Consider the following 17,384-nt stretch of genomic DNA (forward strand, 5'->3'; position numbering starts at 1 on the left):
CTTACAAAACCCGTTCCAGGAAGTCAAAGTTATGAAAGTCTTGCCACTGTAATGATGGCTGTATGTATGTGGCCATCATTAACCTGCATAACCAACCCAGCACTTACCGAAGGTGTAGGGATAACTATGCCTTGTTAACACAACGTTTGCATACACGCACGCACCAACACCCAAGCGCTCACACACACAATTGTTATTGTATTTAAATTTTACAAAAGTAATTTTCACCACCACAACCTGGTCCCAACTTAGGCCATTAGTTCCTATATGTCTTAAACCTCCTACCCCCACTGTACAATCACAACACAACGCATCCCCACTGGATGTGATTACACTGCAACACACACACACACACACACCAGCTAGGCACAGGGCCACAATGTCAGTTTGCTAATAATCAAGACATTACGCACGCAGACACACAGGGTGTGTTATAGGTCACATGTGGTGTGTGTGTGTGCCCGCGGTCATTACCAGCTCCACCTCTGGTGAGGGTTGTGTGTACTTTGATGGTGGGTGGGAGGTTGGGGGGGGAGTGGAGGAGAGCGTGTCGCATCTCTGTTGCTCCCCAGGCCCAGCTGCTCCCCTTGTTTTTCTGTCTCATTAGTGTGGTGAGTGAAGGAAGCGGAGATGGAGGTGGGGGGGAGGAAGGAAAGTGGGGTTGTACATGATGAAAATATGTCTGGATTTAATAGATCTAAAATGGGAAAAGATTGCCTGATTGAATAGAGTGAGACGGGGGGAGCGAGGTCTGCTTTGAGAAGAGTGTTTGAGGCTCGGCCAGCCTAGTCTGTAGCTCGCTAAGCCAAAGCCTGGCCATAAAATATAAATCCACCTTCCCCTTTTCGTCTTTGTTTTGCCACTGGTCATTATTGTTATCTTGTGTTATTGTTTGAAACTGTTTAATGTGGGGAAGTAGGTGTGTGAGTGATATTAAAACTAAGTACACACGTTGAATCATTGTTTAATGTTGTCTTAACAAAGTTATCAGAATACACATTTTCTCAAATCAGAAAAGTCAAATATGTGATCAAAGAAGAACTCATTTCCAATCTCTTTTGGTGTTGCATGATAAAATCTCTGGTTCGAGTAGACCAGACTAGATTCACTACTAAAATCATGATTTGTTTTTTTTAAAAATGTTAATTGTGGAATTGGGTGCTGATGCACAAGCCCCTTTTCCACTCCCACACAGCCATAAATGGATGTGTATACACCTGAGCATTGATACACTAAACCAGTCCTTTTAAAGATCAGCAAAGAAACAGAAAAAAAAGGTTTCACCTCTGATCCTTTTTGGATTAGTAATTTCTCATATCACTATATTTGTCGCGCACACACACACATTTGCACTAAGGGATGTTCTGTCTCTACCCACCTCCCATCACCATCATCACACACACACATGTACCTTCATCTCACTGGGTGTTTGATCCCCATTAATGGATTGCAGGCTCGGGTTAAGCAGAATGGGGGAGGAGGGGGGGGGGGGGGGGGGGCGGCTGGGGTTGCCAGGCCTTCGGCTAAACCCCTTTCCAGCACTAATGACTAGAGGGGGCAATTCCCTCCTCTCGCCCTCCGTCCTACCCTCATCTTTATCCCTCTGCCGTCCATCTATCCCGCTATGCCCCCTCCCTCACTACTTTTTATAAATCCATGCCTCAGATGCCACACACACTCCCACTCAAACTCACACATGCTCCTATGTTGCCATCTAAGCCCAAATTGAGTCCTCCCCTCTCAACCGCCTTCTACTGATCCCATTCCCATGTTTTTAATGATCTCCTTCTCGCTGCTGCGTTCCTCTTTTCTCCCCCATCCCTCCCTCTCTCTCTCTCTCTCTCTCCCCCTCCCTCAAATATCATGGACTTGATGGTTGCAGGAGGTTGGTTTTAAGCTGGAGAAGGGTGCCACTGTACCACACACACAAAAACTAACACACTGGTGACTTTGCAAGATGAATGCAACCACACAGCGCTATTTTCAAATGAAATACACACACATAGCCATCGCGCAAGCAGACGTGTGTGTGTGTGTGTGTGTGTGTGTGTGTGTGTGTGTGTTAGCCGGTGGCCTGCGGGGGTCCCTCAGACAAGCCAAGCACATTAAGGTGTCACTGGACATATCCACTGATGCGTATCCTACGACGAGTCCTCCCTTTCCTCTCCCCCGTCTCTCTCTCTCTCTCTCCCTTACACACACGTTCACACACCAATGCAGGACCAGGTGGTGAGTCACCATTAGGGGCGAGGCCCTATGATTTATGACTCTCTGTTTCAGCTATATTCATCACTGTCATTATTATCAATAGAAGAAGGGACAGCAGGAGCAGACAGCCTGCTGTGTGTGTGTGTTTTCATGCTTGAGTGTGTGTGTTATGTGTTTGTCTTATATTTTGTGCGCTTCTATCACATTTGCCCACTGGACTTTTTAAAATTCGATTCACCTCCTTTGGAGCGTGCACGCACACACAGACTCACAGCGACGATGACCTGCTCGTATCTCCAAGCGGTGTTACCGCTGTTGTAAATGAGCTATTTGCCAGGTTCGACACTTTAGGTACGGATTGTTAGTTTAAATGTGAACTTTCCTGCAAACGATGTCCCTCTTGGACCCGACACTCACTTTTTGAAGCGGTAAAACTTCCTCAGTGGGCAATCGTCACATGGGTGAGGCAAGACTTTCTGTCATCAAACGTTTTCCCTTTTCTATTTTGCGACCAACAAGGTAGAACGCTCTCTCGCAGAATGTACTGCTACAGCTGCCATTCTTGCTCCCTTTGTGCTTGTACTCTGCCTCACAGTGTCATACGCACACGGACACGCTCCTCCTTGAGTCTTTGATGGCAGCCATGCATATGGTAGCGGTGTTGAGCGCGGTGCCGGATAATTGCTGAAAGCATGAATATTCATCGCCTCCGGTGTGGGAAGGGGGACGGTTGTTTGGTGCGAGCGTCCCGGAAACAGACGGGAAGGACTTGGAGGGCTTGATAAAGTGGAGGGAAATGATGTATTATGAGTATGCATGAGACAATGTCATTGTTCAAGTGTCAAGCACAGGGACGGTTTATGCGTTCGCCCAGTGATGCAACCCCTTCTTTCTTTTTGACACACACACACACACACACACACACACACACACACACACACACACACACACACACACACACACACACACACACACACACACACACACACACACAGTCGGTATCTAAACATATGTTGGTGTGTTTGACTTTGTGTTGTGTGTGGGCTAGCATCGTTGTCTGACTTTCCATTCATAGCCCGAAAGAAATTTCCCCCTCCACATTTAAACCACACTATCACCCCCCCCTCCCCCAAAGGAATATGTATTCATGCACGTGCTCTCGTGCACAACGTTCTTTTGCCATTCACATGATTGGTTTGAGTCCCTAACGTAAGCAATCAATGGACCACATTGTGTTGTTGGTTCTCTCAACACGGCCTCATCAAATAATATCTTACCCATAGGGTTTTGTCAGACATCAGGTGTGTGTGTGTGTGTGTGTGTGTGTGTTCTGGGATCTGTTTACGTTCACATACAACTGGTTTGAAGCCAATCTCGTTAGCAAACAAATTAGCACAGTCTGACATCGACATACACAATATGCAGCTGGTTGTATCAATCAACACTGACATTTTAGTGAACTGGATACAGCTAATCAGTCAGTTTTAAGTAGCTAAAAGATTAATTTAAGTGATTAATCAAACTCTGGCTGATGGAGCATAATGCAGCATTTAAACATCAGCGATTGTTGCCGACACCTTTTTGTTTAGCGCTCTCAGATTGTACGTGCAGCATGCAGGAAGTGTGATTTTACATTAAATGGACATTACATTAAGAGGACGTGTGCCCCCACCCTCCCCCTAAAGATTTTTTTGTTTTCATTGATTCATCATTTATTTTCCAGCAGCTTTATTCAGCTGCTGAGCCCACTAAGCTTCCGACCCGTTCATTTAGATCTGAGTACGATTCTAGCAGCATCACTTCCACTCATCACTGGCCTGAAAGCTTGAGTGAGTACTTGCATGTCTCACATACACACACATCATTCATTGCTATGTAAATGTTAATAGACCCCGTGCAGCGAGGTGGTAGCAGCGTACAGTGACTAAAAGGGAGTTTTCGTGACAGGATAAAAGAAAGTAACCACAAGAAAAAAACCTGAAAAGTAATGCTAATTCCTTCTAACAGCGGTAGATATGTGGGGAGACTAACCAAGACCCCGTCATTATCCACGGATGAATAGTTTCCATTTCTCTTAATGGCTCAAAGTTCACTTCTCTATCCCTCTTTCTTTCCTAATTGTGTTTCCTTTTTCTCGCACCTCCTTCATTCCTGTCCCATCGTCGTCGGGGTTTTTCCTTGGGAAAAAAAGTGCGTACTTGATGGAATGTGTGCGTGCCTCATCAGAAAGCCGTGCTCAGACCCTTGTGTTTAGCGCGATGCTATCGGTCCTAATGGAAGCCTAGCTGTCACTAGATAGCTCTGTCTCTCCCTCATCTCTCTCTCTGTTTTACTCTGCCGTATTTTCACAAAGGACGGCGTGATAGAGCAGACTGATAGGGTTAGAAAAGGGGGCGAGATGGATAGGGGGGTTAATGGCTTCTCTCTTCCACCATCTCCCCCTCACCCACATTTCTTCTAAATCATTATCAATCGGCTGTGCAATTGGTCCTCCTGGTGCCTGACAGGGATCGGGGCGGGGAGATGATTGTCATTGGATGAGGCCAATCAAATAGTGGCACGTTGCTGTATAGATAGATAGATTGCTTGATCGTTCCTGTGCCTCAACCACCAGTCGCACTTGCTAGCAATAAAGCAATAAAGTGTCTCTCTGTCTCACACACACACACAAAGAAATGTTTTTGTTTGGTTTTGAATTTAAGTACCATTTATTTGCAAATCCATGCACAACAGGCCTCATCAGTATCAAGTGTCAAACTGAGAAAAACTCCAAAAAGTTTTATTTTCATGGGCCGAAATTGCACAGAAACATTCCCTGGAAAGTATGTTTCAATATATTTGGAAAGACCGATACACATGATATATCTGTTGATTAACTATTTTCTTAAACATCTGGAAACATTCACAAAAAATGCCTGTTTTGCTCAACCAACAGGATTTAGTTAGGCAGCGAATGCACACCTTTGCAAGTTTGAATGTTGAGCATTTCTGCTTAGTTAATGATGAAGCATGACGCTTATAGAGACTGAAAGATGCACCTAAGTTGCATTATGGAAAGGGAAGGATTCAGCATGTTTCAAGCTTCATCAATAATAGAGATTAAAAGTCATCTCTTCCTCCGCTGCATCAATTTGGAACATTCCACACTAATAAATTGCTTGTTTCAGCACTAATGATACCATAAGGCCCAAATCAATTGTCTTGATGAAAAACGGTTGTATGGTTAGTTTCCAAAGGATTATTCTTCAAATGGTTGAAACATTCATCTGATGTGATCTGATCTTTTCGCGTCCCTGGATTTGTTTCGGAAACACAAATTTGTTTGTTTTCCACAAATTCTCTTGTTTGCAATAAACTCTTTGTGATATTTCAGAAAGCTCCTGTAAAACTGCGTCTGGCCATTTGGAACGACATTAGCTCCAAGCCAGTTACCCTAACCCCGCCAGACATCACTTCCACACAAAAACTTTAGCAGCCTTTTCTCTTTCCTATCACAACCCCCCCCCCCCTCTCCTATCTCGCCTCTGCTTCTCCGTGCCTGTGAATATGGTGGTGGGTCGCTTGGCAGTGCTAATGGAAATGCCAGCTGTGTGGCTCCTCCAAGTCCATTTACTAAAGTGACAGAGTGATTTACCAGGCCGCCGGCCTCTCCCATCCTCACTTAATTAGAAGACCCCTAGGCCTGTCTACCTTAGCTGCTCACATTTACCTCTTTCTCTCTCTCTCTCTCTCTCTCTCTCTACAGTCTCTTTGTTCCAATTCTTTGTTTTCTGCACTTTTTCAATCTCCGTCTACTCCTTTGTCTCTGTCTCAGTTTTCCTCTTTTGCGCTCGCATTCTACTTTTTCTCTCTCTCTCTGTCGGGCTCCCTCTCTCGTTCACGAGGGACACGGCATTATGGACAAATGACCACACAAAGAGGGAGAAAGTGTATTGACTTATAGTTTGAGATTACCTTTCTTTGGAGGAGTTAATGGAGATGTCCATGTGATGACTGATGAGGTCTCACGTCTTTATATTTCAACGTCTTTTTTCTCACTCTAGCTCCTCTTGATTGTGTTTGTGTAGCCAGTCCTGTGTGTTGTGGGTCTCCCTTCCTTTTTGTTTCTTGCTTCAAATAGTTTTTTCTTTTCTTAAGTTCATTTTTTAGACTGTATCGCTTGCACTCAATACTCACACTTTTTATCATAATTGCAATTATGAAGGGCAAGGAGGTGCATTTAGTTATTGAGATTTTTAATGACCACAAAGTCTAATATTAGTTCAAAGGTGCTTCCATACACCTACACAGAGAGCAGTCCTACAGCTGCCTCATCCTGTGTGTGTATATTATATATGTATGTATGTTGTCTCAGAGCAGTAAGGGGAAGTTCAGTCATCCATCTTTATTGCCCTTGAACTCACAATATGAGCACACACAAAGGATAAATAATTAAGCTGTTTGATCTGCTTCTTGTTTTCACCGGCTGGAGTGTAGGAGAGGAGATCAAAACCGTATTTCAGAAGGGGGAAAAAATGCTGGTGAATAATTGAGCCTAGTGCAGGAGGAACAGGATAGAAAAGATAAATTAAAGAGGCGAAACAGGAGGAGATCTCATTGGAAAGGAGGAAAAAGCAGGCAAACCACGATGTGAGAGAGATAAAGATAGCGAGGGAGGCAGGGAGGGCAGTGGTAGCAAAGAATACAGCAGGGAGTGAGTTTGGAGGAAGGAACCAGAGATTACAGTTATCACAATGGCACATAAAGACCCAGTTCACTAAAACAGGTCTGCAGCAAACCATTTGAGTCGACCACAGTGGTCAGATCTGTCAATACCATTTCTAACATGTAACACAGTCGAATTGGACGACAGATGTTTTCTTTTGAATGGAAGACAATGGTGTGATTGCTGCTGTCTTCCCTCCGGTCTCCTACCACAGAACCTTCCGCCTTCCTCTCTCTCTTCATCCGTACTTCAGCACCGGTCTTTACTTTTCACTGCTACTTTTGACTCCCAGAGTCTTGTTTGCGTTGCTGCTTATCTCCAATCAGTCAACACATCGAGCTCCTCGCCAGCCATTGATCTCCTAAGCCCTTTACAATCCAGTCAATGCGCACATACTAATCCAGCCTTTGATACAACGCCCCGTGAGCAGGTATCTCCGCACTGGAAGAACGAACACTTACACGGAGACCCTGTTGAGAGACATGCTTCAGCATTAGGCCTAAGGGATGGGGCAGAGAGGGGGCAAAGATGACGGGTGATAACCTCTCCTCATTTTCTTCCTCATCGTCCTCCCCTCGCTTTCTGCTCAAATTTTTAGTTTAAATCTGACCCTTTCTCCAAATTTCTTTTCCGCTCAACCACGGCTAGTTAAGATTACAGAGCACGCTTTGGGTGAAAAGAGCGGAGCAATAAAAGAGCCACAAGTTTATGAGATTTCTCCAATGTGATTTTTTTTCCCCCCTCAAATATGTGCAGTTTTTGTAAACATTTCAATGGAAAGCTGTCTGTGTTTGTGTGCTCTTTCCTTAAATTGACACTCCACAGTAACACCAAATTCCTCTCCTGTTTGTCCCTGAGCTGTGGGGTTAGAACCAGATTGGGAGTGTTGAGGACAAGAGGTTGGCTGATTGTTGTTCCTGGAGGCACCGTTACTAATTTGTGATGCAGAGTCTCATGTAGATATCTAAAAATAAGTGTTCTTCTTGGCTCCTAGACAGTGTAACACATACAAGAGGTTCTTTTTTGGCGACGTCCCCCCCCCCCTCTTCTCCTCTACGACAGACTCCCCCTGTGTTTGAATGTAAAAAAAAAAAAAAAAAAAAAAAAAAAAAAAAAGGACGCCCCACAACCGCGGATCTTTTTATATCTGTAGATTTAACAACCAATGAAAAGCCGCGCTGAAAGCTCTACGGGTCCGTCTGGTTTTGGGGGTGACCGTTGCAGAGCGGGCCGCTGAAAGGCAGGTGATGTAAAAACAGAAAGGTGGAAAGTTTATAGCAGAGAGGAGACGTCACGGCATTGCAATATGGTCGGGGCGGAGGGCTGACAACCCAGGGAGAGAAGAATTGAGTTACGGCGGCTGATGCTATTGTAAATAAGGAGATGGCAAGAGAGGAGATGGCGGCCTTGGTTTATAAGGTCATTTAAAGGAGTAATGTGGCGCGCTGTCGGGAATTGGCTTTCATTAAAAGAGCCGTCGAGAGGGAGAGGTGGAGGGAGTGTGCGAGTCTGTGGGTAAGCAGTGCTCCCAACGCACACGCAGGCACATATTTTTGGGATCTGCAGGCAGTTATACAAGAACGTTCCCGGCTCCAGTAAAATATTTTATATCCCTACTGGTAAAAACAACCATCATAGCCCCCTGCCACATCAACATCTGTACGCCAACCCCCACTGAATGGAGCCCCCCAGTGGGTTCCCTATTACTCGTAGGGGAAGATCTGTGAACAATAAGCCATATCTGTCATTACATAAGGGCAGTGATAAGGTTATGCTCGCTCACCAAAGGCCTGTAACCATTGTGCTTAATCATAGTCATAATGATTTATGGAGGAGACGAGGGGGGATTGGTTCACGCCTTGGATGATACGAGGAACGGGCCATTCTTGCTTTTTTTTACTTTTTGTCAAATCATGAGCTATTTGAGAGAAATCCTGTGATGAGTTCTTCTTTCTCCCAAGGTGTCCACTCACATGTCATCAGCCAAAGCTGATTTTGCCTCATCCACCTTTCCATTTTCTGCTCATTCATTCACTTCCCATTCATTTCCCCCCCTCTGTCACCCTCCCACTGTCCCGCACCAATCCCTTGTTCCATCCTGCTGTCTGCTCCCCTTTCAGATAAAAACTAGACCTCCACTTATTTCTGACAGTGACACATAGCAGCCGTCTGCCACCATATCCCATCTACTCAGCACACTGTCCTTGCCAATTCGGCCCGTGTGGTCTTCCATTACACTTTTCTGTCCCTCTATTCATTCATACAGCCACTGTTACAGTAGATGACCCCCTCACCCACTCCCCCCAGCTCCCCACACTTTGGTCTCCGTCATTGCTTGTTTACATCATTTCATCATTCTTTCTCTCGCTGGGCAGCCAGCCATCCTGAACGCTACTGTACTTGTGTCTGCAGAATGACTGAGATGCTCAGAGAAGGATGGAGATTGTGGGGCGGAGAAAGAAGCAGTAGGGACATGAAGAGTAATGGAAATAACAAATGTATAGTGTGCACAATGAAGGAGAACAGAGAGAAAAGACGAATTAGTGGCACACAATGTCAAGTGTTTTTGTCCGTCCGCCCTCTGCATGAGCGCGATTGTTCCGCCAAAAAGCCCCAAAGCCAGTCTGATGCAAGACGTTTCAGAGCATAAATGAGTTCCATCATGTCGTATCTTTTTCATATCTGTGTTGTACTTAAAGCTCTCGGTGGAATCCCGGCCCCAGTTTAATATTCCAGCGCTGCGTTCCTTTGTCTGGCTGATTTCCATCCTGCAGCTAACCAGCTTTATCGCTTACCTCAGGCCTCTGCTCTCTTTCCGCCGTGCTTTTTTGTCCTCTTATCCCATAGATCCTTCCATCTCTCCCCCTTTCCCATCCCTACCTCATAAAAATGTCAGTCCCCGCCGGGCCAGCCACTGCTTTAGTCCCCACATACCACTTGTAAGGAGTTTTCATGGTTGCATAGTTTTACCTATGGGTAGAGTTGTTAAATGCTGTTACGTACTGATCAGCCGGCTCTCTATCTGATGCATGATTTAACACTAGCCTGCTGTCTGTGGGCAATTTGATACGCGCGCACACGCACGCACACACACACACACACGCATCATGAAGCAGGGATCAAGCCACTCATCAACTTGGGGCCCTGTGGTGAAGAAAAGTTAAATGTGGCGCTGACACATTTCGCACACACAAAAGTGCACATGTGTTTCATCTGCTAGCAATCTGTCTGTCACTCACTTAAACACGTTATCCTCACATGTGGGTATCTTGAAATACACACGCACGCACTTTCTAAACCACTGGGACTATATGGTGAGCCAGCTGTTGTCACCTTTAGCTGCAGCGGAGGGCCGACTTAAACACTTGATCCAGTTTCTTGCGCAACATCTGTAGCCACATAAGCTCAAACATCCAGTAGGGAGGTGATTGACACACATGCACACCCACACATACACACACACACACACACACACACACACACACACACACACACACACACACACCGGGGTCTGTCCCTCGGCTCCTCTGCCTCTCTTTGGTTTTGAGGTCACCTGTCAATCACAGTACCTTTGTGACAGCCACCTGTCAGGTGTCCCAGCATGCATTGCGTGGCCTCGCCTGTAAACGCTTCACTGGAGGCTGTCGCACACCGCTGGACCGGAATCACTCACCAGAACACAGGCGTGACACACGCACACACACACTTCTCACAGACACGCTCTCTTTTAGTCTCAGGAACACACACACAAACACACAACGGGACTGTTTGCTGAATTGAATAAATGATTATCTCCGTCCAACCAAATATACATTTTTTTACTAGTTTGAGGAAGACGAGGAGGCTAATTATTTCTTCATCACCTACTTGCTCTCTCTCTCTCTCTCTCTCTCTCTCTGTCTCTGTCTCTGTCTCTGTCTCTCTCTCTCTCTCTCTGTCTCTCTCTCTCTCTCTCTGTGTGTCTATGTCTCTCTCTCTCTCTCTCTGTCTCTGTCTCTCTCTCTCTCTCTCTGTCTCTCTCTCTCTCTCTCTGTGTGTCTATGTCTCTCTCTCTCTCTCTCTCTCTCTCTCTGTGTGTCTATGTCTCTCTCTCTCTCTCTCTCTCTCTCTCTCTCTGTGTGTGTCTATGTCTCTCTGTCTCTGTAGGTGGTGAGAGTTCCAGTGGAAAGCTGCGAGCAGTACACCACTTGTGGGGAGTGTTTGGGTTCGAGAGACCCCCACTGTGGATGGTGTGTCCTCCACAATGTGTAAGTACCTCACACACCCATGCACACATTAACAAACTTCATCCTGCTAGCCGTCCATTGCATTGTAGATACTTTCGAATTGAGTGTTTTCAGAGAGCCGATTCACTCCATTGGCACTGAAGTTGTTATCAATTTAGTTCCGTTTTTCTTTTATTCCAAGATGAATGAGTTTTGTAGGGCGTAAAGGAGGAAACACAGTGGGGGGCATTTTCCCTCTAAAGGTTTTTGTACAGAATGGACGCCTTGCATACACTTGTTCTCTGGCCTCAGGGCTTTTTGTGGGTGTCTACAGCCACGGAGACGTTGGTAGTTAATTACAACTTAAAACGTAAAAACTTGCTGAATAAAAGAGACCAGGATATTCCGAACTACCATTCACTAAAATGCAATCGTACTGATAGCTTCAAACACTGAATGAGTGTCTTCAGGCTCGTTCCACATCCTGAGCTGCATTAAAATGGGATTGTTAATGTACTGTATAATTAACTCCCACACTTTTTAGAGAACTTTGCCTAACCCAAGAAGATCAATTCTCCGTGAAACAAGTTTGCTATACAGGGTGGTGTTGGGAACCTAAACACTGCACAGGCAGCCAGTTGCTGCTATGAATTCGGCCTTTGTTGACCTCAGTTTCTACTTTTAAAACCTTGTAAGAATTTAAGTAAAGTCCCTCTAAAACATTTTACTAAGGCCTAATTATGATTGATAGAAGAAAATGTTAAACTTTAAAGCTCCTTGACAGCAGTGCTACATTTATCGTGTTAAAGTCCGTCAATAATAATAGCATATAACACAACTTTGCAACCTCCATCATTTATATGTTTGGGAATATAGTCTAGTTCTGTGTGTGTTGTGAACACACAAAACACTACTTTTACATATTTGTATGGCAACTGATTAAGGATCAGTAACTTGTGTTGGGTTTAATGTTATTGCTCTTTTTAAGATTACTCGATGATTCGATCTAACCAGAGGGATTGGAGATTTGCAGTTGTCTTTACAAATTAAACCCACATAAGTGTGTGAGTGATGCATAGTACTGTGTCTGTATACAATCTCTCCATAATTCCTCAAGGCACACATGCGCACACCCTTTGCACTCACAATTATGATGGACCTGACCAGTGCTATCCTTCTGTTTGGACACACTTTGACCTTGTGTGTGTGTGTGTGTTTATCGAATGAAGGCCGCTCATTGCAACCCTGATTGTGTTGCAGAAATCTGGCCCAGGCCCTTCCAGGCAAATTGGTATTAATAGGCAAATTATTTATAAGCCTCGTTTCAGCCCTCTGGTACTTTTGGCCACATCTTATTAAGAGCCATGGTAGTTTCAATCAAAAGTGGAATTGAATCAGTAATACACACACACACGCACGCACGCAGGTGTTTCTAGACAAATGAGCACACTTCATTTAAACGGATTTGCAGTCAGTCACACACCGGAGGAGCAGCAGAAGGGAAAGGGGTCCATAATGAGAAAACGTGTACATACCTTTTGTGCATATCATGCCTGTACGGTGTGTGTTTAGTGTGCGCGTGCCAGTAAGTTACTCCCGGGGGAGTGGTTGGCGACAGCTTTTTCTTGCTGAGCTCGAGTGAAGGCTAACTAAACGAGGGGATGGGGGGCTGCTGCTCACAGGAGGCAGTTAGCATTTTCTTTCCCCCGCCTCTCTTATTGCTGGGGCCTCGCAGAGCGCTTGCATCAGCACTTTCCTTCTCACCACCGGGACCAGTTGTTGTTAGCGGGAAGGTGAAGTGATAGCTAATGCATTATGAATTGCTAATAGTAAAACCGCCACAATAGGGGCCTGTATGCTGTTTTTTTAGCACGATCAGTTGGCTCGTAATAGGCAGTGGAAATTGCTGACCCCATTGATATGCGGGTGAAATTGTATCATTTTTACGGTTCGGGGGAACTTTAATGATTGCCTGTATATCTCCATAGAAGTTTGAATCGGGATGCACTGTAAACGGATAAGATGAGAGGGAGTGGATGTTCAAACAGCTTAGCGCTTCTTGCACAAATGTCGGGGCCAATAAGGTAATGATGTAAAGGCCTACAGTAATGGCTGAGGTAGCTATTAGCTATTTGTCTTCCGTTATTGCTCCCATTGCTGTATGACCGGGATGGCTGTGCATGTTTGTCATCTTAATAGGATTGCAGGATTACCTTAACAGTGGCTCTTATTCCTCCTCTCTCCTCCCTCATCTCCTCACTCATCTGTTCCTCCCCTCCTTTTTCTCTCACCTGATCCCCTCACACTCTCCTTTCTCCTCCTTTTCTTGCTGCCGCACCCTAGTTGTTCACGCAAGGACCGGTGTGAACGAGCAGGGGAGCCCCAGAGGTTTGCCTCTGACCAGAGGCAGTGTGTCGAGCTCACCGTTCAGCCAAGAAATATCTCCGTCACCATGGCTGATGTGCAGGTATGTCTTCTCCTGCCTCTAATCCCGACTGTAGCACATCCCTTTAAACAATAAAGCAACATTAACAGTCTAAAGAACCACTTGGACCAGTGCTGCGAAACATGCTGAAACAAACGCGGTGGTGCCATGACGCAGTTCGATAGAGCTCTACCTTTAAACCTTTAAACATCCATCGTCACATATGTTTGCCGTAGGTGCGTCCACAAGTGAAGTCTGGCGATGAGATGTCATTTAAAAGTCACAACGTTTAACATGGAGGATGTAATGAAGTCTGCGCAGGTGTGTTCGCAAGAGAGCTCTCATTCTGTCTGCCGCTCCTCAGTGTAACCACATCGGTTTGACTGATGACGGCTTGCCTCACTTTCACGGACACATTAACCTTGCTGTAATAGCTGCTGCGGCTGACGCACACATGCATACGCCCAAGATGCACACACTCAACCTCCTTTATTCCTGCCGCTGTCACATACGCTCATACCCATGCTTCACTCCACCAACCCCCACCCACCTCCCGTCCCCACACCCATTAACCCTCATGTCATATCTTATAACAATCCATGTACACCATGTCCTTCCATTGATCTTGTGCCGAATGTACCCCTCCTTTTTTCTCGCTAGCTGGTCCTCCAGGCTCGTAACGTGCCTGATCTGTTGGCGGGGGTCAACTGCTCCTTTGAGGACTACGTGGAGACGGAGGGACAGATCCAGGGGGGACACATCTTCTGCCGGTCTCCTTCACTCCGGGACATCATCCCAATCACAAGGAACAAAGGTCGGGACTGGATGGGGCGAAGGGTGATGAAGTCATCGGGGTAGTGAGGTCACTAAGCGGTGGCAGAGTAGGGTGTGGTTAAGAATGGTTTTGATAATATATTCGAGTTTTGTAATTAATTATTTTTATGTTGGTCCTCCACTGTCCATTTGTCTTTTTTTTTTTTTTTACAGTTATGTCCTCTCTCCCTATTTTCGCAGTATATTGGATGTTCAACACCATTCGCCAGTGTGTGTCCTCCTCAGTGGTCTCTTTGAACGTTAGACTTTGGAAAGCTAGAACAGAATTTTAATGTTGCCAGATCATTTGTTTAGTGTGTCTATATTCAGAGTGGCTTGTCACCACTAATAACACTCACCCATTCACTTGCAAAGCCCTAAACACAAGGCTACATTTATATACTGAAAATAGAACTGTTTCAAATTCCCATTATCATCCATTATGCACTGTTGTCAGTTTCATTTTAATTTCTTTTCTGTCTAAAGGCACTGGTAATGCTCCAAGCTTCTTTTCAAAGCAGTGACTTCAGTGTGGTTTATTGTTATATTTAAGCATATCTGCATCTTTTTTTTGTTTCTGCAGAGACTTTGCACCTGTTTTATGTCCAATTCTGTCAGAGCACAAATGATAAGAACTCGTTTAGTATCCACATTCAAAGCACTGAAAACGTGGCAGTACATTCTAAGTTTCCTCAAAGTGGCATCTCAGTAGTTCTTCAACTGAGCCCATTATGCTGAGTTCTCATCATCCCTGGCATCCAAACACTGATTGGTGCTGCTATTTTTAATGCCACCCCACTGTGGTTGTGACATGAGCACTGTGTTGCTAAGCTACAGTGTTTCTTTGTGTGTGCGTGTTATCTGTTGAGGTCACACAAGTGGAATTGAAATTTAAAGTGTGACATCTTGTCGATGCATATTTCTTGTGATTGAATGTAGCTGCTTTTTGAATGTAGCGGTATTTTTTAAATTTAGCGGTATTTTTTGAGCTGGTAATGCATTCATGTTCCATTTTGTTTTTATGTATCTCTTCAATACAGGTGACAAGCGGGTGGTGAAGCTCTATTTGAAGTCCAAGGAGACGGGCAAGAAGTTTGCTAGCGTCGATTTTGTCTTCTACAACTGCAGTGTTCACCAATCGTAAGTCACAATGGTTAAAAACTTTGGGGTGTAGTGGTCATTTGCCACTTTTTTTTGTTGTTTTTTTTCTTGTTGTTTTAGTTTGTCGAGCTGTTTAAAGAGATTGTCCCTTTGTCCAGTTTCCCTATGGGCTGCTTCATGTTACTGTCCATGAGAAATACACACACACACACACACACACACAGACAGAGACACAAATGAGGCTTGTGTTACCATTTGAGTCAGAAATCGAACATACCATATTTGAGAAACGATTGGAATGTGAGACTTATTTCTACTCTTATTATCCTAACCCACGACACACACTAATGATACCTCAATGATGAATTAATTATGCGATTCATTAATGCCTCCCAACCCCAGACTCTAAACACATCAATGCCTCTATCCCACTTGATAAAACAAATGCTTCCAGCTCTTTTTTAATTCTCGGGTACTCAGTCTGGTACTTATTTACACAATAGAGTCAAAACTGTAATATATAAAATGGGGTATTTTCATTTTTTTCCCCTCAAAGAATTAGTCTCCTTCACACTCCAGACGCCTCAGCTTTCTGCCCAATCTCAGATCACTGCCTATGCTAATCCGCCTTCTGCTAAAAAGCTCCACCACCCATCAAACCACACCCCTAGGTCAGTCCTACCACAAGCCTGATGCACCCTGCCGGGGTAAAAGAATCCTCTCGCTCCTTCTGCCCGCCCCACATGATACCCTGCCTGCACGGCTGATCCAGGGGAGGCTGAAACGTCTGCTGGGGTATTAGCCTAGGGGCAGCAGATGGCTGGAAGGCCCCTGGGGTACCGCAGGGCTCCATCCTGGCTTCCCTCTGGATGTTAGATGAGCCTCCTTCGAGGATTGTCCCCAGACACACACACACGCATACACAGCGACATGCACTGCCACACCTCTCTCCGCTCTGTCATTTACAGCTCATTGAAGCCCTGAATGTCTTGGACACTCAATCCGTTACTATGACCTTTAACCCTACCTGCCCTCGTAGAAAAGCATCCCCCGCCACAACAATGATGATTAGCTCAGCTGGTTAAGGGTGTGGTGGTTTACAATGTCAACTCCCAGTTACTCCCATGTCCCATAAGGCCCACGGGATGTTTGCTTTACCTCTGCGCGCCTTACACTGGCTAGGAACAGTGCTAATTTCAGCATTTTGAAATGGTTTCCTTATGGATGTATTCAAATGTGATGTCGCATTAGATATTCTAATATGGCAATGACCTCACAAACCAAGTGCAAGGCATGTACTAGAAATGACGCAGATAAGAGAGTTGGCCATTGGAAGATATTAACCAAATGAGCTCTGATTAAATCTGTTCCCTGAGCTGATCTAATGCAGCCTCCCAATGATGTAATGGACACGTTCTAATAAAGTTAAGGATGCGGCAGCGACCCTGATGGCGACAAGAGATGCTGGGATAAGAATCCCATTTGGAGCTGGCATTCCGGACTGCATACCCGTGTTCCCTCCGGATGTCAGTGTGTGGCGTCTGATGAGATGAGACTGGTAATGTCGTTGGCGTAATGGTTTCAGGCCCGCGCGGCCACATACAAGGCCCTATTTCCAGGATGCTTGGTCATTCTTTGCAGAGCCAAGTTTTCCTCTGATGGGCTTTAAATCAAAATACGCAGCGTTTTACACAGATGGATGCAGAGGGACACCCTCTAAACATGCAGACACATTTCCCAGCACAGGCAATATTCATCAGCTGTTCCTGCACATGTAATTTTATTCCTACGGGTACTGTGTATAATGCAGCTTTTTGGAAGTCAAGGTATGAGCAGGGCATTGGAACCGCGCCATCATATTTCTGAATAGTTTGCGCTCAACATCTGCATATTGACACCCAACCCCATCCCCAAAAACACACACCCT

The 17,384-nt window shown here is 45.2% G+C and overlaps 1 protein-coding gene across 5 annotated transcripts in view; it reads left to right on the forward strand.

The window, feature by feature from the left end:
• plxna1b (plexin A1b) overlaps nucleotides 1-17,384 on the forward strand; it is a 159,500-nt gene that overhangs the window by 71,641 nt on the left and 70,475 nt on the right. For all 5 annotated transcript variants that reach the window (XM_040203497.2, XM_040203500.2, XM_040203499.2 and 2 more), the window contains exons 5-8: nucleotides 11,060-11,160; nucleotides 13,462-13,585; nucleotides 14,204-14,357; nucleotides 15,397-15,496. In XM_040203497.2, coding sequence (XP_040059431.2) covers nucleotides 11,060-11,160; nucleotides 13,462-13,585; nucleotides 14,204-14,357; nucleotides 15,397-15,496 — 479 coding nt within the window. The remainder of the gene's footprint in view (nucleotides 1-11,059; nucleotides 11,161-13,461; nucleotides 13,586-14,203; nucleotides 14,358-15,396; nucleotides 15,497-17,384) is intronic.

Source organism: Gasterosteus aculeatus, chromosome 17 (genome assembly GCF_964276395.1).
Source record: "Gasterosteus aculeatus chromosome 17, fGasAcu3.hap1.1, whole genome shotgun sequence".
Taxonomy (NCBI): Eukaryota; Metazoa; Chordata; class Actinopteri; order Perciformes; family Gasterosteidae; genus Gasterosteus; species Gasterosteus aculeatus.